Source organism: Heteronotia binoei, chromosome 13, assembly GCF_032191835.1.
Source record: "Heteronotia binoei isolate CCM8104 ecotype False Entrance Well chromosome 13, APGP_CSIRO_Hbin_v1, whole genome shotgun sequence".
Classification (NCBI taxonomy): domain Eukaryota; kingdom Metazoa; phylum Chordata; class Lepidosauria; order Squamata; family Gekkonidae; genus Heteronotia; species Heteronotia binoei.
Window position 1 is genome coordinate 61,660,109 of NC_083235.1, and position 27,196 is coordinate 61,687,304.

The 27,196-nt window shown below is 44.1% G+C and overlaps 2 protein-coding genes across 2 annotated transcripts; one reads left to right on the top strand and one right to left on the bottom strand.

Moving 5' to 3' along the window:
- The first annotated feature begins 4,216 nt into the window (after positions 1-4,216).
- Positions 4,217-10,477, top strand: TK1 (thymidine kinase 1). Its single transcript, XM_060252829.1, has 7 exons — positions 4,217-4,487; positions 5,179-5,210; positions 5,720-5,833; positions 7,367-7,460; positions 8,918-9,007; positions 9,093-9,212; positions 9,339-10,477. Exons 1-7 carry the CDS (start codon positions 4,422-4,424, stop codon positions 9,525-9,527), a joined length of 705 nt encoding a protein of 234 aa, XP_060108812.1. The 5' UTR covers positions 4,217-4,421; the 3' UTR covers positions 9,528-10,477.
- A 1,941-nt stretch (positions 10,478-12,418) lies between these two features.
- On the bottom strand, positions 12,419-18,654 carry SYNGR2 (synaptogyrin 2). Its single transcript, XM_060253182.1, has 4 exons — positions 18,368-18,654; positions 16,203-16,440; positions 15,041-15,180; positions 12,419-13,625 (listed from the first exon to the last, which is right to left on the bottom strand). The coding sequence occupies exons 1-4, from the start codon at positions 18,470-18,472 to the stop codon at positions 13,428-13,430; spliced, it is 681 nt and encodes a 226-aa protein (XP_060109165.1). The 5' UTR covers positions 18,473-18,654; the 3' UTR covers positions 12,419-13,427.
- Positions 18,655-27,196: the final 8,542 nt, after the last annotated feature.

A 27,196-nucleotide genomic window follows, 5' to 3' on the forward strand; every position in this document is an offset into this window, starting at 1 on the left:
GTAATTCTCTAAAAAATGTGGAGAAGAATAAAGCATTTCTGTTTCAGGTGTCCAGAGTGATTGTGGGGGAGACCCTGATCTTACCCGACACTTTGCAATTTGTATTTCTCAACATGCTTTTGCTTCTTGGCAATTCCAGCTTGGGAAATCCCTAGGTATTTTGATGCTGTACCTGAAGAAGGCAGAGTTCAGGGAGGGAAGGCAGCTTATCAGGGATGTGATGCTGTAGGCTCTGCCCTCCAAAACTCCTTGGGAACAGTTCTCTGTAGTCTGGAGAGCAATTGTAATTCCAGGAGATCTTCAGGCCCTATCTGGAGGCTAGCAAACAATGGAAATCATATACCTTGGAACAATAATGAACAGTAGGTTATAAATATACCAACATAATTTATATAAAGTGAACAATAATTACAAATAGGTATTCTGCACAAGTCTCTATAAACATCCACAATATTGATATTAGATAGAGTTAATAACGTAAGAACATAAGAGAAGCCATGTTGGATCAGGCCAATGGCCCATCCAGTCCAACACTCTGTGTCACACACTGGCCAAAAAACCCAGGTGTCATCAGGAGGTCCATCAGTGGGGCCAGGACACTAGAAGCCCTTCCACTGTGCCTCCCCAGCACCAAGAAGACAGAGCATCACTGCCCCAGACAGAGAGTTCGCTGTGGCTAATAGCCACTGATGGACCTCTGCTCCAAATGTTTATCCAATCCCCTCTTGAAGCTGCTTGGAGTGCCTGTTGAGTGGATGCTACTGCAATAGTGCCCAGGGGAAGCAAATTAACCTCTGTTTTTAAGGGTAGTCGCCACATAACATATCCCTATTGGGAGAGGACAATCAGTTCCGCAGTTATCCCACAGCCAGATGCTGCAGTGCAGGCCCAGCGGAAGTTGCTCTGTATTTGTTGAATAAGCTTTGATTCAACCTGCTTTGTCAGAGGTCTGGTTCATGAAAACTTACACCACAATTGATTTGTCAGTCGTTAAAGTGACACAGAGGAGCAGTTAATTTTGTAAACTTTGACATGCTTCCCACCATTTAAAAATATATATTTAATTAAAAGATAATGCTTTCTCTGTATAGGGGAGGATATAGAAATGGGCCATTTTTCCATACATCTTATTTCAAACCTCCACCTCTAGTGTCTCTGTTGTCATTAAGAGAATATTCATCCAGTCTCTGTATGGAATTGTAGTGGGACTTAAACATCAATGCAGAATCGGCCTTTGTCCAGGTTTCACTGTCACATGCCACACAACTCTAATCCTGCAGGGAGAGCTGTTGTGCCAGCAGAAGACTGGAGTCAAGCGTTTACAACCAAAGAGCTCTGGACTTCCTGTTGGTTACCTCAGTGCATGGAGGAAGCTCACCTCCCAGTCCTTGCTTTCTGCATATGACAGAAACGATATCCTTTGTATGGAGACAGTATTAAGGCAGGATTATAAAACCCATGTATAGTCTCCTCTTTTTCCAGGAGATACTCTTTGACCATGGGTGTTCTGGTGCCCTCTATACCATATAGTGCTTAGGCTGATGGATGGATGAGTCATACTCTGAGATAAGTTTCCTTTCCTTATGAGCTCCCCGCTCCCCTGCTTACTTGTGCAGGGTGCCTTGTCCTTGAAGCTCCATTTACAGCAAGGGAGTTGAAGTGCACACTTTTATCCAGAGTCCTAAGACAGGGGTCCTGTAAGTTCGTACTTCTTTTATAGGTGTTATGTTTTGTTGTTGTTCAGTCACACAGTCAGGTCCGTCTCTTTGCGACCCCATGGACAAAGTCACGCCAGGGCCTTCTGTCTTCCACCATTCTCCGAAGTCTGCTCAAATTCGTGTTTGTTTCATCAGTAACACTGTCCAGCCATCTCATCTTTTGCTGTCCCCTGCTTCTTTTGCCTTCTGCCTTTCCCAGCATCAGGATCTTCTCCAGTGAGTGCTCCCTTCTCATTCGGTGGTCAAAGTATTTGAGCTTCAGCTTCAGCATCTGACCTTCCAGGGAACAGTTAGGGTTGATTTCCCTTAGGACTGACTGATTTGAGCTTCTTGCAGTCCAAGGGACTCTCAAGATTCTTCTCCAGCACCACATCTCAAAAGCATCTATTCTTCTGTGCTCGGCCTTCCTTATGGTCCAGCTCTCACAGCCATACATTACTACTGAGAATACTCTGTTATGTTACTCTTGCACAATTGATGGTCCCAATCCTGGCTTCATGGATATTAAGAACATAAGAGAAGCCATGTTGGATCAGGACAGCGGCCCATCCAGTCCAACACTGTGTCACACAGTGGCCAAATTTTTTATATATATATATATATACACACACACACACACACACACATATATATACACACACTGTGGCTAATAGCCACTGATGGACCTCTGCTGCATATCTTTATCCAACCCCCTCTTGAAGCTGTCTATGCTTGTAGCCTCCACCACCTCCTGTGGCAGTGAATTCCACATGTTAATCACCCTTTGGGTGAAGAAGTACTTCCTTTTATCTGTTTTAACCTGACTGCTCAGCAATTTCATCAAATGCCCACGAGTTCTTGTATTGTGAGAAAGGGAGAAAAGTACTTCTTTCTCTACTTTCTCCATCCCCTGCATTATCTTGTAAACCTCTATCATGTCACCCCTCAGTCGACGTTTCTCCAAGCTAAAGAGCCCCAAGCATTTTAACCTTTCTTCATAGGGAAAGTGTTCCAAACCTTTAATCATTTTAGTTGCCCTTTTCTGGACTTTTTCCAATGCTATAATATCCTTTTTGAGGTGCGGTGACCAGAATTGCACATAGTATTCCAAATGAGACCGCACCATCGATTTATACAGGGGCATTATGATACTGGCAGATTTGTTTTCAATTCCCTTTCAATTTCAATATTATTGGCTGGTTATCTGTCCCATGGCATTCCCATTCCTTGGACCCATTTGGTAGCAACTCTCAGTCTCTGGCACTGCCTCACTCAGCTGCTGTGCCATCAATGCAGGAGGAGGAGGAGAAATTAGATTTATATCCCGCCCTATACTCTGAATCTCCTTTACAGTTCCCCCCCCACACCAGACACCCTGTGAAATAGGAGGGGCTGAGAGAGCTGTTACATCAGCTGCCCTTTCAAGGGCAACTCCTGAGACTTATGGCTGACCCAAGGCCATTCCAGCAGCTGCAAGTGGAAGAGTGGGGAATCAAACCCAGTTTTCCCAGATAAGCGTCTATGCACATAACCACTACATCAAACTGGCTCAGGGGGTTAATAGGATATCACTGATCCTTACATTGAGTCAATTTGAGCTGGCCCCATGTAGAACCCCTATTTTTTTTTTTCACTCCTTCCCCTCAGAACTAATGTGCAAGCGCTGTCCAGGCTGTGGGTGTTATTCTTATTCATTCAGAATAAATATGTTATTGTTTAAAAGTGCAGCCATAACAGGAAAGTGAAGTATCTTTTGTTGCAGGGGTTAATTTTCCAAATGTTGAACACTGGCCTACAAAACAGCTCTGTACACTAGGCCTAGAGTTCTCACGTAGGACCCGTAGCTCTTCCGGAATTACAACTGGTCAGCATCTTGACTGTGGAAATCAGTTCCCTTGAAGGAAATGGCAGTTTCAGAGAGTGGACTCTGCGGAAATACACCTCTGCTAAGCTGCCACCCATCCTCAAACGCAACCCTTCTTAGGCTCCATCCCATGGTTGCCAGGTCTGTGTTGGAAAACACCTGGAAACTTTGAGGGCTGGATCCGGGAGAGGGTGGAGTTTGTGGAGGGGGGGGATCTCAGCAAAGTACAATGCCATAGAGTCTAGCCTTCAAAGCAGCCATTTCCTCCAGGGGAGCTGATCTCTGCCAGCTGGAGATCACTTGTAAAAGTGGGAGATCTCCAGGCCCCACCTGGGGGCTGGCAACTCTGCTCCATTCACAAATCTCCATGAATTTTCCAAGTTTGCCTAACCGGGCCATTGAGCCTTCTCGATTTTTCAGTTATGTGCACACAGATTTAAATTACTCAATGTATCTCCAACACCAGTTCTCTTTGTTGTCTATGCATCCCTCTATCTCAGCCCTGCAAAAAAGAAAGGAAAGATATCGCAGCCCTGTCGATCTCAGAGCACGAGAGAGTCTGCACGGTTGACCCTGCTTGGAGCAGAAGGCGTTGACAAAAAAGGGAGGCGAGGCGAGGCGCGGCCCTTAAAGTTCGCGCTCCTGTCCTGTCCCCAAGTAAACTCGCAGCGCGGAGCATGTCGGGAGCACAGAATCGGGCGGCAACTATTATCACGCAGCCTTCCCCGCCAAGGCGGAGATTCTATTGATTGTCTGCTTCTTGGCGCGGTCCTTTCTGATTGGACGAGTCTTCGTTCTGCATAAAAGACAAGAACGGCGCGCGCCGAAAGTCATCTTAAGCAGTAGCCGGATTCGGAGTTATGAGCTGCTTAATGATGCCCGGAGTGCAGCCAGGGTCTCCCTGCAAGGCCCGCGGTCAGATACAGGCAAGCACGGGGAGGAAGGAGGGGGAGGGCTGTTTCTCATATAATAGGAATATTTCTCGAAGTTTTGGAAAGAAGGAGTTGCAGTTGTAAAGTTTCGCGGCCGGGGCGGGGAGAGAGGTCGTTTGGACTTTGGGCAATGCTTCCAAGGCTCTTGGCCGCGGGTGCGCTGGGAAAGGGGGGTGGGGGAAGGTAGGATTGTAGGACTGGGGTGCTTTGTTGGATTCGGGAACTGAAGAGAGCATTTATTTATTTAACAAATGTATAGCCCGTCTTTCTGTTCTCCAAAGAACGCCAACGGCGGCTTACACCATTCTCCTGTCCTCCATTATTTCATCACAACAACCCTGGGAAGTGGGTGAGGCTAAGATGGATGACTGGCCCGAGGTCACCCAAGCAAGCTTCCATGGCAGAGATGGGATTTGAACCTTGGTTTCCCAAATAAGTCATAAATCAAAACTAATATCAGTACATTAGTCATGGTATGATTGGGTGTTAGTAAAGTCGACCTGAAGAAGGGGCTCTGTAGAGAAGTTTGTGCTTTACCAGAACAGTTTAAGAACACAGAAGAAATCCTGAATTGGACAAGAGTGAGTCTACACCACTGTCATGTTTCTAACGAAGTCCAAACAATTTGTAGTAGCTTTGATAAAGGTATGCCTGATATTTATCCTTTATTCCCTGTCTGCCTTAGGTTATCTTTGGACCCATGTTCTCTGGGAAAAGGTATGCAAAATAATATTGTCCCTATTAGAATTGGTAGCCTGAAGGCTGAGGCTGGTATACTATTATTCTTTAATGGCACAGGGAGTGTGTGTCTACCTGTGGCATATAGCCCTGTTTCCTCAGTGTTGTGCCACAGCTTGGTCTCCATCTCTTCAGTCAAAACTGTATCAAGGCATGGAGGGATGGGGGAGGAATTGCATATGTATTGCCTCAGAAGGACTCTGAATTATACTATGGATCTGATCTGTAGCACCATTTCTAAGTAGTTTTACTAATCTATTCAAGATGTATAGCACAGGCTTTCCTATGAGCTTGCCTCCCTATCTTCCTCTTGGGGTGGTGAGTGAATCCTATGGGACATGGGAGGGTACAGTTGATTCCCTGCTTCTTTATATTGCCATCCAAGCTTATATTGCCGTCTTGTGCTTGTGGTGGGGAAAAGGCAGTATATACAGGCGAGTCTCCTGTGTATCACCTGCCACTGAACATTTCCTACTTTTTCATTGCAGCACTGAACTCATGCGCCGAGTCCGTCGTTTCCAAATTGCACAGTACAAATGTCTGCTGATCAAGTATGCCAAAGATACACGCTACTCTACCAATGGGGTCTCCACGCATGATAGGTAAATTGCTTCAGACTCTGCCCTTTGGGCAGTGGGGAAGGAAGAACAGCTTGCCTACAAAAACAAAATCTTGATGTGGTTTCTGGAGAAAGCAGGAATCATAACTTCGGGGCGTCAAGGCTTGTATGTGTATTTTACATGTGCTTGCTTCTACCACAGTGATCAAGGCTCCAACGTTATTGATACATTACACATGTCCTTTCAATGGCTAACCAAGCACAATAAAGAACATTAGACAAGCATATAACTATTTCTTTAATGGCACAGGGAGTGTGTGTCTACCTGTGGCATATAGCCCTGTTTCCCGCTAGTACCAAATACTCAGGCTGCTGTCTTATAAAAGTAAGTCTTGTTGAGCTCAGTGGAAGCTACTTCTGCAAGACGAGCTCATACCAAAGAAAAACAATAAGGCAAGAAAAGACATCATCTTATATTTTTCATTATGAACTCTATTATCATAACGTAGATAGGGTATTGTCTTTTCTGCAGTTAATTTCTGTGGCATGGGTAGCGTAGACTGCTGTACACAAAACTTATTATGTAGCCATGAGCACAGACAAGCAGTGGCATAGATATAAAAAACAGTAATTGGTATGTGCTGTTTTGGAGCATGGTGGACTACAGGGCCAACATGGTGAACACTTAAGCTCTAGCTGACAATCAGTTGCTCAGCTATCTGCAGTGATACCACTACAAGGGATGCATAGTTGCTCCTGTGACATAAATTGATCCCATGTGATGTGACAGCTGACTCTTCTCACCACCCAGGACATGTCCCTGGGCAGGCAAGGTGAAATAAATTTTGGGAAGCCCAGTTTCCGTATGCTAATATGCTTTCCTCAGCATGGTGAATCCCTCGGCAAATGCCATCTTCTCTCACTATAAAATATTTATATATATATGATGAGTTTTTACGCACAGAAAATTGCAGACAGGTTATTTCTCAGATTTCTGCATTTTTATCCTGCCCTTCCACCAAAAGACTCAAGGTGCAAGGCAGCTAGTTCTCTGGTCCTCCATTATCTTCACAGTAGAGCTGAAAGAAGATGCTTCATGATGGAGTGAGAATTTGAACCTGGGACTCCTCAGTGGGCTTTTACTTTTTATATACAAAACAAACATTTTACTGTATTTAAAACTGTACATAGTAGCCTAGTTCACAAGTTTTTGTGAAGGCATGTATAATTTGTGTACAATGTACACTTGTTCTTTTTATATGTTGAGTAATTCTGTTACACTCATTTCATGTACAGCTTAATGTGATTTAAACACTACATATACCCAGGTACTCATCTCCACTTTCATTTGTAGAATGAATGTTTATTGGCTCTTTCTCACAAATGGATGTGCACATGTTCACTAGAACATGTGAACAGGTCTTATATTGTTTCAATGCATAAGATTTGTTGTGATTCTGCTCTGTCCAACTCCTAAACCAGCTTTCTCAAAGCTAGATTGCATTTGTGTGACAGTTCTCCAGATGTAAAGACTGAAAACCTGGAACAGAAAACAAACATTTCTTTTTCTGGACAGGAATACCATGGAGGCCCTTTCAGCTTGTTGCCTCAAAGATGTGCATCAAGAGGCCCTCAGCTCTGCAGTGATTGGCATAGATGAGGGCCAGTTTGTAAGTTCTTTGTATTTTCTTCAGTTGTATAGTAAAACTTTGCTAATTTTGTTTTGATGTTGTATGGGGCTCTTCATGAAAGTAATAAAAGAATCTAGATCAGTGTCCTTGAATATGAAACACTTGTCTTTTCCAAGGATGTTTTCATTATAAACAACCATTGTTGTATGTCTTTCTCACCCCCAAGCTGCTGCAAGAAGGTTGACAGTGGTAAGGGGGTTCAACTAGCAGTTAACTGACTTAGGAGAGCAACATACTGATGTGAGATTAAAATAGCCATTCATTAAATAGCATGTAAAAGATAAGTATGCAGAAAGTAGACTAAGGGTACAGTACTGGTCAGTTTTTGGTAGACCCTCATGGCTGGTGGTATTTTTTGCAAAGAATGACAGACTAGTGGACTTTGTCTAATCTAGCAGGGTACTTAAGTCAAGGGTCCCCAAACTTTGACCCTGCAGGCACCTTTGGGATTTTGAGAAATGGTAAGCACTGCTGGAGAAGGCAGAGCCAAACAAAAAGGGTTGTTGCCTCAGGAGGTAGACCCAAGCACAATACCTCCCTTGCTTTGCTAAATAGCAGAAGGGGAACAAAAAGTGAAGGAAAACCTAAAGCAGATCTGAACCAATTTACCAGATGGTTGTTTCTTACCCCCAACAGTGGCTCTTTGAGTTTTACCTAACTTTGTTGCCATGCTATACAACAAAAGCAAACATCTGCAGCAATATGGAATTAACCATCTTACAGATTCCTGCCTATAGAGTAGGCTTTATCAAATGCACCCTCAGGGTTGTGGAGGGGGGGTGGAGCCGGGATGTTACTACTTGCAGTGTTTTAACAGAAAGTTATCCATGAGTAGTACTGGATCTATTATGCAAATGCTGCCCTCTGTAAATTTTTCCATTATTTTATGGGTTGGGGAGCTCTTCAGAACAGGGAAAATTAAACAAGCTTGTATTTGATAAGCTTTAGACACTTCTGAACTGCATGAACACTTTTGGACATTCCTTATCTTACAAAGGGCTTAGATCCTATGACTGCTTTCCACATGTGCTTTGCTGAGACCACATTGTAGCTCACTTCCTCTGCAACTAGCACTTTTGTTTGTGCACGTGCCCATTGAAAGTCATTGGTCTTTTATAAATTGAAATTCTAGTGGCAGAGGGAGTGAGCTACACCATGGCCAGAGTGAAATGTGTACTGAATGAGGTTAGAGGATGGCACATGTTCTCCACATGTGCCATCCAGAAAAAGAGAGGTCCAACTTAAATTACCATACAAGCTAGTTATGTACATTAATGAACATTAGGGGAATCCTCTTATGTTCAAGGTTTGTCTTCCTTTTGGGTGAATAACTTAAATCCTAACACAGCTGTAGAGAGTAATGCAATGCTACACACTGCATTCTGAGAAATGTATATGGTCTGCAGAAGTTTGATTTCTCTCCCCTTATTTTACAGTTTCCAGATATTGTAGAGTTCTCTGAGGCAATGGCCAATGCAGGGAAGACAGTCATTGTTGCAGCCCTTGATGGGACCTTTCAGAGGAAGGTAAACTGACAAACCTTTACTCCCTTGTGGCTTTTGACTTGCTTGGCATCCTTTAGATATGATATACCTGGCTTTCTCACTGTAGGCCTTTGGGAACATCTTGCAGCTGGTCCCCTTGGCAGAAAGTGTGGTGAAACTGAATGCTGTCTGTATGGAGTGTTATCGCGAGGCCTCTTACACGAAGAGGCTTGGAACAGAAAAGGAGGTAAGACTGTGTCCCTTAGAAAGATTCTCATCTGTGACAGAAGTACAGGAGTTACAGACTAGCTGAAGAATGTTGCTTTCATGTAACTAGAAAGGAATTTGAGTCCTTCTCCTTTTGTCCAACCAGGTAGAAGTGATTGGAGGGGCAGATAAGTATCATTCAGTCTGCCGTGTCTGTTACTTCAAGAAACGATCGCACCAACCAGCACTTGAGGACAAAGAGAACCTACCAGGAGGGAACAAAGCATTAGAGATCACTGCAGCCAGGAAGGTCTTAGCTGCCCGTCAGATCATGCAGTGGAGCCCATCAAACTGAATCGGGTGAAACAAGACTGCCTGCTCAGTGGACTTGCCTCACAGGATAAATACTGAGGCTCTAGAAACAGAGCAGCTGCTGCAGGGAGAAATGAGACCAGAGCACAATGCAGCATGCTATCAAGTTTTACTTATTTAAGCAAAAGATCCCTTCAATACTCTGCCGTCCAAGGAATGTTTCCCTACGTTGCTGTCTTTCCTTCTGGGGTGAATCTTGCCTGCTCTTTTTACTCACTTCAGGGTTTAACTGTCCCAACAGTCTGGGGCAGCTAAGCTCACTAGCAGAACCTGTTTGATTGTAAAAACAGAACTTTAGTGTTCTCATCTCTGGCATTCCCCTTGACGCTCTAGTCTCTGGCATTCCCCTTCATTAAGACAGTTTTTAAAAAACAAACTCAAAATTTGAACCCATTTCTCCAGTGGGGAATTCCTAAAATTTGACAGTTTTTGGAACACTGACCAGACTGAACAAAAATTTTTATTTGGTGGTTTTGTCCATGCATCTCACTATACTTCATGTCAGCTAATATTATGGGGATGGAAGGTGGTTCTTCTGTTCTGTGGCAAGACCAATTCACAGTGCAGTCCTGTACAGAATAACTCCAGTCTTGGCCCATTGATTTTAAAGGGCTTTGACTGGAGTAGCTATTCATTTACATATAGCACAGCTTGGCTTAAAAGTTCTGCTTTTTAATGACTAATACTGCTGTGTTAGTGTCAATTGCCCTTTATAATGGCTGTTTCCCACTTCTGGCATATCCTGTTTAACATTCAGCTTGTTGACAGCTGAGTATGAAGACAAACAGTTGGAATGGGGGGTTGGGGTTGGACCTACTTTAGCTGACACTTTTGCACTTAACCATACCCTCCTCTACTAGGAAGATACTGCTTTTCTAAAGGCTGGGCTATTTTTATGGCTCCTCATAAAGTTATTAAATAATTTGGTAAATACTGGATGCATTCCTAGTGTCTTGTACTTTGAGTTATTAATTTCTAACCAGAACTGTGCCTAGAAATAATTTAGACATAATTTCTTAAAACAGAGGTGTCAAACTCATTTGTTATGAGGGACAGATCTGGAATAAATGTCATTTTGTTGGGCTGGACCATGTGTGCCATAAAATGTAATACAAGGTTCCAGAGATATAAACTTAATAAAGATGGTTTCAGATGCCAAAAGGTTTGATTGGATTAGGTGTGTTATACAGAGAGGTAGTAGGCATGGAGATATCATGACTGGTAATAAGACAGGAAACCTGGGTCTCAGTTTGGTCCAGGAGGATGCGAAGGCTAGGAGTAAAAGCGAGCAGTCTCTCATGAAAGCTCATATACTACCACAAATTTTATTAGTCTTCAAGGTGCTACTGGACTTACTCTTTCTACAGCTATATGAAACCACAACATTCAAAAACCAGTGGGGGACACTTTAACCTACCTTCCATGACATTGAGTTGCTAACTTAAGAGTAGCAGTTCTCTTACAAAGGGATTTCAGAGGGAAATTAGAGATTGTTGAATTGCAACTGATAATGAAGTGCAATACATCCTCCTGTGAGACCTAGGTTTCTTCTCTCAGCACCAGTGGCTTCTGTTATTTGGCATCTGAAATCACTCTCCAGGATATAAAGATGGACTCACATTCTAGCTGTATCTGAAGAAGTGAGCAGTGACTTATGAAAGCTCATGTCCTGCCACAAATTTTGCTAGTCATTAAGGTGCTGCTGGACTCTTGCTCCTTTCCACTAATAAAGATTGCAAACGGTGCTGTTAGGTTTCTTTTATTATTTTTATCTGTAAGAATCGGAAAGGGGATCTCTTTTAAGTGAAATGCTGTGTTGCTTTCAGACTGGACAAAATTCACTCCGCTAGTGATAAAAAGTTTAAAAAGCAATGGGGGTTAACGTGAAGAAAGGCAGCCAATGAGGTGGGAGAGGAGAGAGTGAGACTACTTAGCCATCTACTTCCAGACATTAAACCATAAAATCCGATCCAAGTTATATTTCCTAAACAGGTTGTTTTTGAAAGAAAATAAAATCCCAGATATACACATAGAAATTAATTTTAAAACCTCTTCAGAATAAGCCAAAAAATTTCCCTTTAATCCCCCTCACCAGATGCATCTCTTTCCTGCCCCCCTTCCTTTTTTAACATGCATATGTTAAAAACTCAGTCCTTTGAGTCAGGACTCAAAGGAAACAGTGCAGCAGGGCTTGTCAGAATAATCTCTCCCCACCCCAAAGTGTGCATGCACAGAAAAGCTTAAAACTGGAATAAAACTTCGGTGGTCTTGAAAGTTCCATGGGACTCCCTTTTCTCGCACATGCACACTTTCCACCTCCCTCTCCAAACAAGGGAAGACAGGCTTTGGCAACACAGGAGCAGCCCCAGTGGAGGAAGCAAGAAGAGAGCAGGGGAGCTTTTCTCTGGTGCACGTGTGCACTCTTTTTCCTTCTCCCTCAGAGTCTTAGCAATTCAGTAGCAGCTGGGAGAAGGAAGCAGGAGACAGGTAGTTGCTTGAGGGATGGATACTGGGCCGGATCAAGCCCACAGTCTGCGCATTTGACACCCCTGTCTTAAAGTGTGACCAAAGTGCTAAAAGACCAGAGACCTTGAAAGCTTCCAAGAGAGTTGAATAGTTAAAGGGTATTGAGTATTTGTGCTCTAGTAGCTATCTGTCTACCAAAGCTATTAATAGACTTAATGGAGAAAAAAAATAAAAGCAGCAAAAACTGAGTTTACCCTAAAAACAAATTAGACAAGTGTTATACTTGTCTATCATGGTAATTTCTGAGAAGGCTTCAAAACCATGTTCCCTACAAACACCATTTCTCCCTCTCAGATGTAGGGGTACACGATCTCACTAATTATTAAGACAAATCACAAAGCCAAGTGCTAGAAGTGAAAAGATTTTATTTCCAGGTGCTCAATACGTTTGAACCCTCTTCCAACTTGAGAGAATAATTTTTCTATATCAAGTACATTTGGGAAATAAATAGACACAACCCTGCTTGCAGAGATAGTGTAAGGAAGGAGACCACAGCTCTTCCCGTATCCAGGAAAAGTTGCACTGAAAGCTTCAAGTTGTTTCTCCATTTCAGAGTAGGCACAGAGTCTACCTTCTACTTCAGATCACAGTCTGAAAACCCTAATCCAGAGAGCAGCTTGCTTTCTCCTATTCTGAACTAGGACTGAATAAGCAAACTGTACAGCAGTTAACATCTATTACTCATATTGCAGTACTTAAAATCCAAATCTTCATACACAAAATGGTTTTTATAAAACCAAAAAAGGCCTGTAGACCTAGGCTTTGGCATCAAGTCCATCCAATGGTACTGAAAAGCAGAACTAGGAACACACTGTATTTCACTTCAGCCTAGAAAAGCAGCACCATAGGAGCCATGGGAATTGAACCCCTACACAGGAGCTGTGAATACCGTAAAAAATAAAGGCGATCTAGGCAGTGGCATAATGGCACTTCAGGGGAAAGCATATTATTTAACTAGTAACATCAAGGAGTCTCCCTAGGAAATAAAGGAACAGCACATTTACTTGTTCCTGGACATTTTAAAAAAGTATTATCACCCATCTCATAAGTTAGCTACAACAGAGATTTGATGCCAACTCTTGAGGATTCCACTGCATTGATTCAGCCATTTTTATGCCTTATAATTCACACACAGGCCTAAAGAATACTGCCCATAGCTGAACAGAACATAAAGCCTGTTCTTTAAGAGAAGCCCCTTTTAGAAAGGGCAGAGAACAGCAGGAATATCTCAGAACCTATCACACAAAATTGTGGCTCCCTTGCCACTTTTAACAGTAGATGCCCCTTTCCAGCCAAGCAGTGAATCAATTGCATTTACATGGCGATCCCTGTTAGCTGCTTTAACATTGGTAGCAAATCAATACACAGGCGGAGGCTGGTAGCCCTCTGAGTCCTCTCTCATGTGAGTGAAGGGTGGCTGCTGGTAGCTTTCGTGGCTGACATTTGGATAGCTGGAGTAGGGGGTTGTAGGGTCTGGAGCCGGGTCAATGTAACTGTGGGCAAAATCTTGCACACCCATGCGGTAGCGTTGAAGTGCAAAAGTGATCAGGAGCCCCTGCAGAAGAAAAAAGTTATCCATTTGGCCAACAAGAAGATAATTCATCCACTCAAGTCACTTGGGAGAGATAACAAGTATGTTTCCAAGGACTCAAACCAAACTTGAACTAATAACTTTTCCCATGAATAAAACAGGACTTTAGCTACTCCCTTATATTCATTTGAACTGGTCTTCACAATAAATAAAACTCCAATCACACTACCAGTCCAGAATAAGGATTTGACATACCCTCAGGTTCCACCAGAACAAAAGAGCACATTAAACCAAATCTGAAAGATTTATCATTTTGGGGTGTTCTCTAGTTTTTTGTACTCTGTCTTCAAGAGCTGGTTCTAGGAAGCATATGACAGGCACTTAAGTAGAGGCCTGCTTCCTTTTAAAGGCAGAACCACAGTGAAGTTAAATAGCCTGAAGGAAACAGGGACTGGGAGAAAATATCACTGCTGTGCTCAGCCAGCCCCTGTAGGAGGGAGTTGCAGACTTAAAAGAGTTGTACCCCACATGCTATGCTGGCCTGCTAGATTCCAGGCAGTGCACAGCATAGTGCAGCTCACAGTCTATTTGCCCAGGTAAAAGATCTCTGCAGTATTCCTTACATTTAAATTTTCATGTAAATCAGAATTGGGTTGGTTCACATATGCCAGTCCTATCACTGAGCCTTTATAGGATAAATCAAAATAATATCACTTGCAGCTGAGTCTCAACTGGAATTGAACCCCAACATTTCATGGTTTTGTTCTCTGGTAGCTTTGACAATGGCACTATCTTGGCCCTGGACCAAATATAAAGTTTTCAGCCTGGGCTCTGTGGAAGAAGGATTTCACAGCTTTCTTTTTCATGCACTTCTCTCCAAGCTGCACTACTTACAATTTTTGCATTAGAATTTTATGTTTGTTAAATTATTTCCAGTTTCTTATTTAAGTTTGTGGAACTAGGTGAGAGAAAGAGAAAGGGCTGAGTTCTGCAGGATTATGTGTTACAAGTTTTTCAACCAAAGAGAGTTGAAAACCTTTATAATCACAATATCGTCCCTTATGAACACACAGTTTCTTGGTATTCCTCAAAGTGACATTACTTTCCTGGAAATCACTGATTTCTTTGGAACAATAGTCAAAAACCTACTAAGCATTTTAGCATATTCCATACATGTCAGTAATTCTTATAACACTGCCCCCCCCACAAAAAAAGTCAGTATTATTTCTATGTCACTGTCTAAGGTCTAAGCTACCTAGTCAGTTAATGGCAGAGGTAAGATTTCAAATGGGTCCTGACTGTACTAAGTTAACATAACAGACATAATTCCATTTTTTTTAACTGAGTCCCCAACAGTCTGTAGACAACTGCCTGAATTGGCTAGCTGGCAGGATTCAAGTCTGAACTCTATGGGGCCAAAGAGAATAATCCTCACTCACCCACGAGAAAATGGAGAAGAAACTGAAGGCAATTGAAGCACGAGCAGAATCAGCCCCAACACCTACATCGGCAGGGTGTGTTGATGCCCATTGGTTTGTCAGCACACAGAACCCAATGAACCACAAAAAGGTCCAGAGAGCTAGAGAGAAAATAAAAAGAATACTTAGAAACAGATGAAAGAACTACAACACGTTATGAATAGTATATAGAAACTGTTGTTCGCTTCTGTTCTGGGACTCTACTGGTTTGGAAGCAGGGAACTCAACAGAAAGATTTACACCATACAGGCAGCAATCACTCTCACATGCTAAGCCCCCCCAGTGATGGGCATTCTTTACTGTAACCTATCATTCTTCTCTTTCCAGTTTCCCTATCACTGAGGGATCATGGCTGTTGCTTCCCTTTACCACTTCGGAGAGTAGCTTCTACTATGATCTGACTTGTCTAGAATTTTTTTTCTGAGCAAGCTAGACTTACTCTTCAACTAGTCACATAATAGTATGCAGATACAAGTTTTCTTTGTGTAGTACTTCACTCAGCCCTAGGCTTCACATGCAGTCTATTATATGGCCTGTACAGGAACTGAAATCCCTGTTCTTCAGGTGCCTAAGAACATATATATGAACATATGAAGCTGCCTTACACTGAATCAGACCCTTGGTCCATCAAAGTCAGTATTGTCTTCTCAGACTGGCAGCGGCTCTCCAGGGTCTCAAGCTGAGGTTTTTCACGCCTATTTGCCTGGACCCTTTTTTGGAGATGCCGGGGATTGAACCTGGGACCTTCTGCTTCCCAAGCAGATGCTCTACCACTGAGCCACCGTCCCTCCCTAAAGACTCATTCAAGCAGTTGCTGACATTTTCCTCAGGGAATGCAGCATGCTTGGCCATGCTGAGGAACACCAGGATCCCAGACATTGTCCAGCATCACCCTTGCCAAAGAACTGCAGTATCAGTGCTTTTGTAACTCAGTCCTTCTCTCTTGTAAGGGTGCTTTCATTCATAAAAAAAACCAGGTTCCAACAGGCACTATGCCTGATCCAAACACACACATCATTCTGACAGCAAGGCAAGGGCAGACACTTGACTTTGGAGAGGGAGAACTGGGAGAGAGGAGGAGAAGCAGCGGCACAAATACACAGCTCTGTAATGCATCAAATACCTGAGAAGCCCAAGTCAGCCATAACGAGGTACTTGCGATCAGTGGCACTGCTAATCTGTGGGAAGTAGGCATCAACCATGAAGAAGAATACACAGGCCAAGAAGGCAAGAACACCTATTCCAATGCCATAGCGACAGGCATCCTCACTGCGGTTAAAGATGCAATAGAGATCTTGAGAACTAGAACGGTTGGTGTAGCCTTCTCCAATGATACAGGAGAAAACTATGAGCGCAAACACCTGCAAAGAAGAATACAAAAACTAGCACCTTCCACTGTGCAAGGAGGAAATTCAGCCCAACCAAAATGAAATATGAAGCCACTAACAATTCCCACCAAACACCCAAGCACCTAGGTAAATATTATTTTATCAAGATTCTCATGTGTCTTTGCCCAAACCAGAAAGTTGCATGGCAGTTTCCACCCTGTACAGACTATGGAGTTGCAGAAACCTCATCTCACACCCAGGAGAAGAGAAGCTGTAATTGCAGTCAAGTGCAAGATACCATGCCTAACTGAAATTAAAAAGTTCTGCAGAACTCTGGAGACAAGGAAGCTAAAACTATCAAAGATATCTCCCTAACAAAACTCAGAAGGCTACATAATACTTAAGGCAGCATCTGAGAATTCTCTTAAACAAATTTCCCTTTCTGGGGGATAACCCCCCTCCAGATTTATGTTAATGCCCTCCCAGGTCCTACAAATTAGCCCCCCAATGACCCACCGCTGTTAACAACTAGGCATACTTACTGTACTGAAAAACGGCAATGCTGAGGCAGATCAAATATAAGCACAACAAAAAGTTGGGAGTGCAAGTACAGTAGGTGCAAGGTGCACCTTAGAGGAACAGGAACTACAGCGTCTGGAGCCTGCCACAACTTGGCCGCAACCCTCTTCCTCACGGTATAAGCAAGCTAACAAGCATTGCTGGACCACCCCCCCTCCTCTAACAAACGTATGCGCCTAGCAGCGCGGTAGCCGCCCACCGTAATATGAAACCTAACGCAGACTCCCATGTTTGTCACCAGCTAGTAAATAGGCACGGAAAAGGAGTCGCCCCCGCCTCCTTCACCCCTTGCCCATCAGCTGACACCCACATGACCAGGCTGCGCCTCAGCCCTAAAGCTGTGGCCTTTATTAGGTTTTATCCCAGCACAGCTCCAAGGCACTTTCACATTCAGAGCGCCGGCCTGACCAAGCCTTGTTCTGGAAACGCGCAAAAGGGCACCTGCGTCTCCACCTCGGAGCCCTCAGTCCTAACTGAAGCGCTCAGCCGCACTACCGAAACTTAGGGTTGCCAAGTCCAATTCAAGAAATATCTGGGGACTTTGGGGGTGGAGCCAGGAGACTTTGGGGGTGGAGCCAGGAGACATTAGGGGTGGAGCCAAGATCAAGGCTGTGACAAGCATAATTGAACTCCAAAGGGAGTTCTGGCCATCACATTTAAAGGGACGGCACACCTTTTCAATTCCTTCCTTCCATGGGAAATAATGAAGGATAGGGGCACCTTCTTTTGGGGCTCATAGAATTGGACCCCCCGGTCCAATCTTTTTGAAACTTGGGGGGTATTTTGGGGAGAGGCACCAGACGCTATACTGAAAATTTGGTGCCTCTACCCTAAAAAACAGCCCCCCCCCCAGAGCCCCAGATCAATTCTCCATGATTTTCTTTGGGGAGAAATCTCCATAGGGAATAAAAGAGTTCCCAGCAGACATTTCCCTCCCCCCCCCCGCTTTCTGACGACCCTGAAGTGGGGGGAGGGTCTCCAAACCGGGGGATTCCCTGCCCCCACCTGGGGATTGGCAACCCTACCGAAACTCCTAACAGCAGTTCGGGATAGGCCTCCCGGGGTTGAAAGTTTCCCCTAGCTCAGCGTCCAGCAATTCTTCTCCACCAGTAGCGCGTGACACTGAACTGCTTCACCTCGGCTACTCCACCCCACGGAAGGGGCGTCGCGGCACGGGTGCCGGACTCTGCAACCAGCCCTGCGAAGCGATGGGCCCACGTCAGCTGTGAAGGGCAACTCCTTCTCCCTCTCTTCCGCGCCAGGCACGAGGGCAGACGCGCCAACTCCTCCCGGGACAGCAGGAAGGAGAGCGAGACGGCCTCCGTGGCCCCGAGCGACCCACCCGCCTCCTAATGAGCGGCGCTCGAGCCCCTCCACTCACCGCGCTCAGGACGCGCGCCACCACCTGAGGCTGCTGCAGAAAGCGCCACAGGTCGAAGGTGCCGCCGGCCTTGCTGGCTCCGTAGGCGCCCCCGCCGCTCTCCATGATCCTGACGCTGCTTTCCAGCACTCTCCCAGCCCGGAACTCGCTGCAGCCGCCTCGCCCAAACTTGTGCCTGCGCGCCCCCAAGCTCCGCCTTCAGGGAGGAGACCCGACCCGAGAGCAAGGGAAGGGAAGCTGCCTCGCTCTTGGGGGGTGGAGGTGCCGAGTCGTTTCATCTGCGCCCAGTTGTGCCTACGACACAGCAGGCCTGCTTTCCATCTGCAGCAGGCAAAACCAAGGCAGGCGTCCGGTTCCTTCATGGTTAGGTTTTCTTTTTCATTCGTTGAAGACCCCACTGGTGAATACCGATGACACTGAAAATGTCAAGACAGTCAAGACAGTGTGCGTTCGCAATAAAAAAGGCCAACGCCATGCTGGGAATTATTAGGAAGGGAATTGAAAACAAATCAGCCAGTATCATAATGCCCCTGTATAAATCGATGGTGCGGTCTCATTTGGAGTACTGTGTGCAGTTCTGGTCGCCGCACCTCAAAAAGGATATTATAGCATTGGGAAAAGTCCAGAAAAGGGCAACTAGAATGATTAAAGGGCTGGAGCACTTTCCCTATGAAGAAAGGTTGAAACGCTTGGGGCTCTTTAGCTTGGAGAAACGTCGACTGCGGGGTGACATGATAGAGGTTTACAAGATAATGCATGGGATGGAGAAAGTAGAGAAAGAAGTACTTTTCTCCCTTTCTCACAATACAAGAACTCGTGGGCATTCGATGAAATTGCTGAGCAGCCAGGTTAAAACGGATAAAAGGAAGTACTTCTTCACCCAAAGGGTGATTAACATGTGGAATTCACTGCCACAGGAGGTGGTGGCGGCCACAAGCATAGCCACCTTCAAGAGGGGTTTAGATAAAAATATGGAGCACAGGTCCATCAGTGGCTATTAGCCACAGTGTGTGTGTATGTATAAAATTTTTTGCCACTGTGTGACACAGAGTGTTGGACTGGATGGGCCATTGGCCTGATCCAACATGGCTTCTCTTATGTTCTTATGATGTTGTCCTAAGCAGACTTACAACCCTTCTATACCCATTGGGCTTAGATTAGATGGACCTGTTTAGCAGTGGCTGTTGCTTCCCTGGCCCTTTCACCCCACCCTAGGGTTGCCAATCCCCAGGTGGGGGCAGGGGATCCCCCGGTTTGGAGACCCTCCCCCCACTTCAGGGTCGTCAGAAAGTGGGGGAGGGGAGGGAAATGTCTGCTGGGAACTCTGTTATTCCCTATGCAGATTTATTCCCAAAGAAAATCATGGAGAATTGATCTGGGGCTCTGGGGGGGACTGTTTTTTAGGGTAGAGGCACCAAATTTTCAGTATAGCATCTAGTGCCTCTCCCCCAAATACCCCCCAAGTTTCAAAAAGATTGGACCAGGGGGTCCAATTCTATGAGCCCCAAAAGAAGGTGCCCCTATCCTTCATTATTTCCCATGGAAGGAAGGAATTGAAAAGGTGTGCCGTCCCTTTAAATGTGAAGGCCAGAACTCCCTTTGGAGTTCAATTATGCTTGTCACAGCCTTGATCTTGGCTCCACCCCTAATGTCTCCTGGCTCCACCCCCAAAGTCCCCAGATATTTCTTGAATTGGACTTGGCAACCCTACCCCACCCCCCATTGGGGCTTTTCCTTCCTTCCTCTTGAAGTAGAAGAAACACTGTTTAGGTGCTTTCCAGGGGAAACTGATTACTTCCTTATTTCAGAACAGCTTTGAAAATTTATGCTTCATTGCCCTTCTATTATAGACTCTTGAACTTGATTATTTCTGTTTCCACAAACTTTAAGAGCTATTATTTTAGTTTCCTTTTGTTATTTTTACTGTCACTTACTGTCTGGCATTTTTGAGAAGGCAGCATATACATCTTAAAACAGTACAGAAACCTCTTCTTTACAAAGTATAATTGCAAAGCACTTGCACTCCCAAAGCTTTAGGAATATGATGTGTGTGAGTTCGTAAACATGGGTTGCCTCTGTTCTGTGGGTGGATCAAACAAACTGATAAACCGGTTCTGGACATGTTTATTCAGACATAATTCCCAGTGAATTCACACACCTAAACGCCACTGAATTTAGCGGAATTTATTTCTAAGCAACCATGAGCCATAAGTGTGTTTAGGAACACTGTCTGGGAGTGTCCATTGTGTCATAGCATAATAATAAGCTCTGTAAAACAATTAAATCCGCCTCCCAGCCTTTGGCTGTGTTTAATTCTCTATCTCAAGTAAAGCATTTCTGGCAATGCTGAATGTTATTTGTAATACTATAATAATTCCTCCTTTCTCATGATCCAGAACTAAAAGCAGCTTACTATTTCTTAGGTAGATCCCATGGAGCAGTGTTATAGAACCAAAAAAGGCCACCCCATACAATAACATCATCAATGGAATACTTTTTTATCTTGGCTTTTTCTTTTAAAGCAACCATCTGTAAACAATTGTTGACAAAGCAATATCAGCTATCAAAGATAAAATACGATTCATCCCATCCAGCAGCTCTTGAAGGATAATCATCCAGCCAAATAAATTTATATAGAAAATGTATATGCTGCCTCTCCTGTGAACCCCTCGAGATGGCTCATAAAGTAAAACCAGATACAGTAACATATTTTTATTTATTTAGTTCCATTTATATCCCACCCTTCCCGCCGAAGCAGGCTCAGGGTGGCTTACATGCTCATGCATATGCATGGGTATATAAACATATAATAGGACATAAAAGCCATAAAACAATTTTAAAACATAGAAGATTAACATTTCGACGTGACGACAATTCACTCTTGTTTGTACCAGAATACCAGCCAGATAGAAGAAAAGAATAATTAACTCACTGGTGGCAATTAGCAGGATAACAGACCAGTGTATGTGTTACTAAGGCAAAACCTTGTCATGTGAAACCTATGAAAAACAGAACACAGTGCTACCACTTTAAATGCACATTGTCTCCTATCCCATCTCAACACACTTAAACATTCTACATATATAGGCATGCAGTGCTGGGGTGTCATGAAAAATCCCCAATCCTTACACTCGCAGATTACACTCCAAAGAGTTATATGGCAGGATTGGGCTCCTGGGAATTTACAGTCTAGGCCAGGGGGGGTCTCCTGGGCTGATCTGAAGCACTTACTGTTTCAATGAGGTACAGGGTACAGAAGAATCAGGAATGGCTCTTTGCTATAAGAAAGGAAGAAATGAACACCAGGAAACACACTGGTGGGTGCCACAGCATCACAGCTTTGTGCTGAAGATCACTGATCTAGATATTGCACTGTTCTCTAGCTCAGTGCTTTTTTCCGTATAAAAAGCCCAGCAGGAACTCATTTGCATATTAGGCCACACTGCTGGGCCTGGGAGCATGTGGCTACCGCATGATGGGTTGGGCCAGCTGGAGCCTGGACCAGCCCAGGCAGAACTCTGCTCCTGTGGGCTCCTGCAGGAAAAAAAAGCGCCCTGCTCTAGCTACTGGCTACTCACATAGGAACCTTGTATTGTGCAGGACACAATTCTGCTTAAAACTGCACTGTTGGACTAGGGAAATAGCAGACAGGAAAGGAGCAGAACACCCCTTTCCCAACAGGCCCATCCCACCAATGGATTGGAGATGAACTGGAGTTTTACAAAGAGTGGAACTTTTCCATGATCCAGCCATGGGGTCACGGCTTGCGATACTGTAAACATCCTAAGGAGAGGGCTGCATGGACAGTGTGATTGGCAGGTTTCCGTTTCATTCATTCAGTGGACCTAGCAGCACAATATCTACAGATCCCCCTGCGTTATTTCCACACCTTTTTATAGGGCCCCTTATACAGGGTACAACTCAGAGGCACAAGCAAAGATTCAACAAATGATCAAACTAGGCAGTCTCCTTTGGGAAACAGAAAATTTTCTGCTAACATCAGCTGAGCCTAGAAGGCCTTGTTGCGCTACATATGAACAAAACTGATCAAGGTAGGATTTTTTTGCAAGGGGGACAAGTGAGGAAGGAAAGCCACAAAGACAGACATAACCGACCTGACTCACTATGCAAAATCAAAGACAGCAGCTGAAATTTCATGACCACACTGGCAGTAAAGATGTCTTTGGAGTTTAGCATTTCTTCCTACTGCCAGCCAGCAAGCTTGGAAGTCTCCTGCCAGACAGCCAGGGACTGTAAGACTCTTACAGTAAGAGCCACAATGGAACAGTAGCTGGGACTGCCCTGTTCGTATATTCGTCAATTGTGCGGGGCGATTATTTCCTAGTCAGAGGACTCTTTGGGATTCAGAAGATTCACAGAGAATCATCCCATATGGTGTCATCTGACGAGTTTGTGCAAAAATGGGTTCTGGATGTAGGGCTGCCAAGTCCAAATCAAGAAATATCTGGGGACTTTGGGGGTGGAGCCAGGAGACATTGGGGCGGAGCCAGGAACAAGGGTGTGACAAGCATAATTGAACTCCAAGGGAGTTCTGGCCATCACATTTAAAGGGACAGCATGCCTTTTTAAATGCCTTCCTTCCATAGAAAATAATGGATAGGGGCACCTTCTTTTGGGGCTCATAGAATTGGACCCCCTGGTCCAATCCTTTTGAAACTTGGAAGGTATTTTGGAGAGAGGTACTAGATGCTATACTGAAAATTTGGCACCTCTACCTCAAAAAACAGTCCCCCTCCAGAGCCCCCGATGCCCATGGATCAATTCCCCATCATTCCCTATGGGAATGGTTCATAGAGGTGCATGATGGCTGTGCGGGAGGGGGCTTCCCCCGCCAGCCAGCTGGCTGGGGGAGGGGGGAAGTCTGTAAAACCAGGGGATCCCCCGCTGGGACCTGGGGATTGGGAAGCCTATCTGGATGGCTAAGCTTTCTTCCACCTATACAACAAGATTTGCATTCAGCCACACAGCACATACTGAATTTTCTTTCTATAGCGCCAAGCACAGCATGGGAAGGAGGGCAGGAAGGGTCGCATCAGTGCTTAGTTCTTATGGTCTTTTCTTACACCCTCAGGGAAATTGAACATATATATGAACATATGAAGCTGCCTTCTACTGAATCAGACCCTTGGTCCATCAAAGTCAGTATTGTCTACTCAGACTGGCAGTGGCTCTCCAGGGTCTCAAGCGGAGGTTTTTCACACCTATTTGCCTGGACCCTTTTTTGGAGATGCCAGGGATTGAACCTGGGACCTTCTGCTTCCCAAGCAGATGCTCTACCACTGAGCCACCGTCCCTCCCCAATTACATGTACATTTGCATGACAAATTCTGATAGCCACTCTGGGGTCAGCCAGCAGTTTTTCTCCAGGTCAGTTTGGGAAGGGATCCTGGAGGGTTTTGCCATCTGGGCATGCAGCAGGGGTCACTGGGGATGTATGTGCGTGGGGGAGGTATTTGTGAAGTTCCTACATTGTGCAGGGGGTTTGAACTAGATTACCCTGGAGGTCCCTTCCAACTCTATGATTCTATATAATATCACTGTGATGAATTGAAGCACGAGGGCTATGGTGACATGCTAAGTTTTACAAGTTTATATGGGTCCTAGAAGGAAACAAAATACTTCGATGGCATTAAGGGAGGGAGGGGTATTGCCCCAGAGAGGAGTGTGAGAACAATTGTGTCAGATTTCGGTGGGCATGGGGGTCTTAAGAAATCTGAATTCTAAGCGCACTGGTAAGATACATGTACATGTTACTGGTAAAATAGTGGTGTTGAAAATGAACGGGAAGAATAATCTTGCATGGGTTTTGATGGTTTTTTTTGTTTTCAGTATTACTTCATCCTTATCATCCCATAGCTACTCAAATATGTAATGCAATCAGACTCCTGTGCTTGATTTCTATACCCGGATTGCAGGACTGGATCTACGTGTTTTTTGAGGGGGGGGGGGGGCAAAATTAAAAAATGGCGCCCCCTTATGGGCCATTGAACATGAACATATGAACATATGAAGCTGCCTTATACTGAATCAGACCCTCAGTCCATCAAAGTCAGTATTGTCTACTCAGACTGGCAGTGGCTCTCCAGGGTCTCAAGCTGAGGTTTATCACGCCTAGTTGCTTGGACCTTTTTTTAGTGGAGATGCCAGGGATTGAACCTGGGACCTTCTGCTTCCCAAGCAGATGCTCTGTCACTGAGCCACCATCCCTCCCCATGAACATATGAAGCTGCCTTATACTGAATCAGACCCTGGGTCCATCAAAGTCAGGATTGTCTTCTCAGACTGGGAGCGGCTCTCCAGGGTCTCAAGCTGAGGTTTATCACGCCTAGTTGCCTGGACCCTTTTTTTGGAGATTCCAGGGATTGAACCTGGGACCTTCTGCTTCCCAAGCAGATGCTCTACCACTGAGCCACCGTCCCTCCCCATGAACATATGAAGCTGCCTTATACTGAATCAGACCCTCAGTCCATCAAAGTCAGTATTGTCTACTCAGACTGGCAGCGGCTCTCCAGGGTCTCAAGCTGAGGTTTATCACGCCTAGTTGCCTGGACCCTTTTTTAGTGGAGATGCCAGGGATTGAACCTGGGACCTTCTGCTTCCCAAGCAGATGCTCTGTCACTGAGCCACCGTCCCTCCCCTTCTATCTTATGATTCCATAGAATACAATGGACTCCATACCCAATTTGGCGCCCCCCCTTCCATCAGCACCTGGGGCAAGCACCCCCCTCTGCCCCCCCCCCCCCTAGATCTGGCCCTGCTGGATTGCTTAAGGACTAAAGTGAACTATTATCTCTCAGTGCCTTATCTTCTTGGAGTTAGTCATTCCTATTGTTCGAGGGTTGGCAATTCAAACAGAGTGGGGAGTAGTCCAAGAAGAATTACTTGCTGATTAATGGGACCAGATGACAGCTTTCACATTGCCTACGTAAAATGTAAATTGGCTTGTTACAGAGAAGGTGCTCAAAGTCAGGACTGCCTGATCTGTGACTTGGTCCCATTCCCCAAATTCAGAAATATATAAATACATGCACTCTGGGCTTTTTTTTTTTCTTTAAAGCCCAGCAGGAACTTATTTACATATTAGGCCACACCCTGTGATGTCACCATTGTTCCACACAGGGCTTTTTTTGTAGGAAAAGGCCAACTGGAACTCATCTGCATATTAGGCCACACCCCTGATGCCAAGCCAGCTGGAACTGTGTTCCTGTGCATTCCTGCTCAAAAAAAGCCCTGCATACACCCACTCCGCTATGTACACCCACAATAAGCACAGAGCCCCACGTCAGCTCCTCCCATAAACAGACTTACTCATAGGCATATATTATACATCTATATACAAACTTTTAAAACCCATCTTCTCTGATATTAAATACATTCAACCTGATTTCTTTTGCATGACCAAGGCATATATGATACAGATAGTGAACAGATTGCTTCAATGAGGACTATTAGCATGCTCCATTTGATAGGTTTTAAATACAGAAAAAAATATTCTTATGTCAGTATCATAAGCATGAATATCTTTATTAACATGCATGTTGCTCTCAAAATTGCTCCGTTTTTAGCACACAGAAACAGGCTTGCTAGTTGTTCCAGTGTGAGTCTGGCCCAAGAGGCTGGGAGGGAAGGGATAATATTAGGTACATAATTCAGTACAAAGGCAACTTGTACACATAGCAAGAAAATAGATATTATACTTAAAAGATGCAGATCAAGGGCATGTTAGAGTAAAATACAGGAGCTATTTGTCTGCATCACAATGAGGCCTTTTTCAATATAAAAATCCAGCCATGGAAAGTGGATTCCCTGGCTTCTTCCATGATTAATGCAAGCAAATTCTGCCCATTCTGTGCTCTCTGACCTCTTCAGAAACAGATAAAGAGGAATACAAAAATTTCAAACGTGAAAAAAGATCGTTATAATAATATAATTACAAAATTACAAAAATGCTTTTTGTCTCTTCCATAATCATGTATCTCCTTAACTATTCCTCTGCTGATTTGTGGCAGCCGTGTCCTCTCCTTTTATTCCCTCTAAGCAATATTCTTTTTTATGCTCATTCAATACTTACAAAAGTTGCTCTAGGGACATGACATGAGCTACATTGCAAATTATTACGGCTTTGTTCTCTATTTTTTCACAGTTACCTTGTTACATAATGATTTCATTGAACTGATGTGATGCTTATGAATCTTTTTTACAGGTTTGTCTTTGAAACTACATAGCACCATGCATTACAAATTGATTTTATGAGTCTCTGGTATATCAATTTACTTTAAATAATATGTTTAAGATGCTTGGTTTGCTTTAATTGTGCTAGAATTTATGATCTATCTACAACTGTTTATATCGGGCTTCCTAATTTACAAGTGCAAGGTCATATGTGACAGATGCAGATTGAAACCATGATATTTATTCTTTTAAGTTACTTCATACTGCATATTGCCAATTAGCTTCTGAATTTCTATCTTCAAAATCATTTGCAGATGGTCGCTCACAACTGATGAAGATTCATACATTGGAACAGGAATATAGCTGGCATCCTCTCTTGGCTGTTGTGTGCCTTTTGTAGCTTGTCTGTTTCTTATAGCATATGTCTAATTGCAGTTTTTTCTCCAATTGTCAACATTTTTTCTCCAGTTGTCAACAGCTGTCAATTATTCTATAATAGTTCTCCTATCTTTGCAGTTCTATTATATAATTGTAATTGTTAACATTGTAGAAAACACTCCTTGATAGTCTTTCTAATCATTTCTGTTATGGGGACATGATGATGTTTTTGTAATTTTGTAATTATAATTATCTTTT

Coding starts and splice junctions, on each gene's coding strand:
- SYNGR2 (XM_060253182.1), bottom strand. CDS start 18,472: ATGGAGAGCGGCGGGGGCGCCTACGGAGCCAGCAAGGCCGGCGGCACC. Junction 16,441..18,367: donor TGGCGCGCGTCCTGAGCGCG/GTGAGTGGAGGG, acceptor TCTTCTTTGCAG/GTGTTTGCGCTCATAGTTTT. Junction 13,626..15,040: donor TCTTCTCCATTTTCTCGTGG/GTGAGTGAGGAT, acceptor TTTCTTCTGCAG/GGGCTCCTGATCACTTTTGC.
- TK1 (XM_060252829.1), top strand. CDS start 4,422: ATGAGCTGCTTAATGATGCCCGGAGTGCAGCCAGGGTCTCCCTGCAAG. Junction 5,834..7,366: donor GGGGTCTCCACGCATGATAG/GTAAATTGCTTC, acceptor TTTTCTGGACAG/GAATACCATGGAGGCCCTTT. Junction 9,008..9,092: donor ATGGGACCTTTCAGAGGAAG/GTAAACTGACAA, acceptor TTCTCACTGTAG/GCCTTTGGGAACATCTTGCA.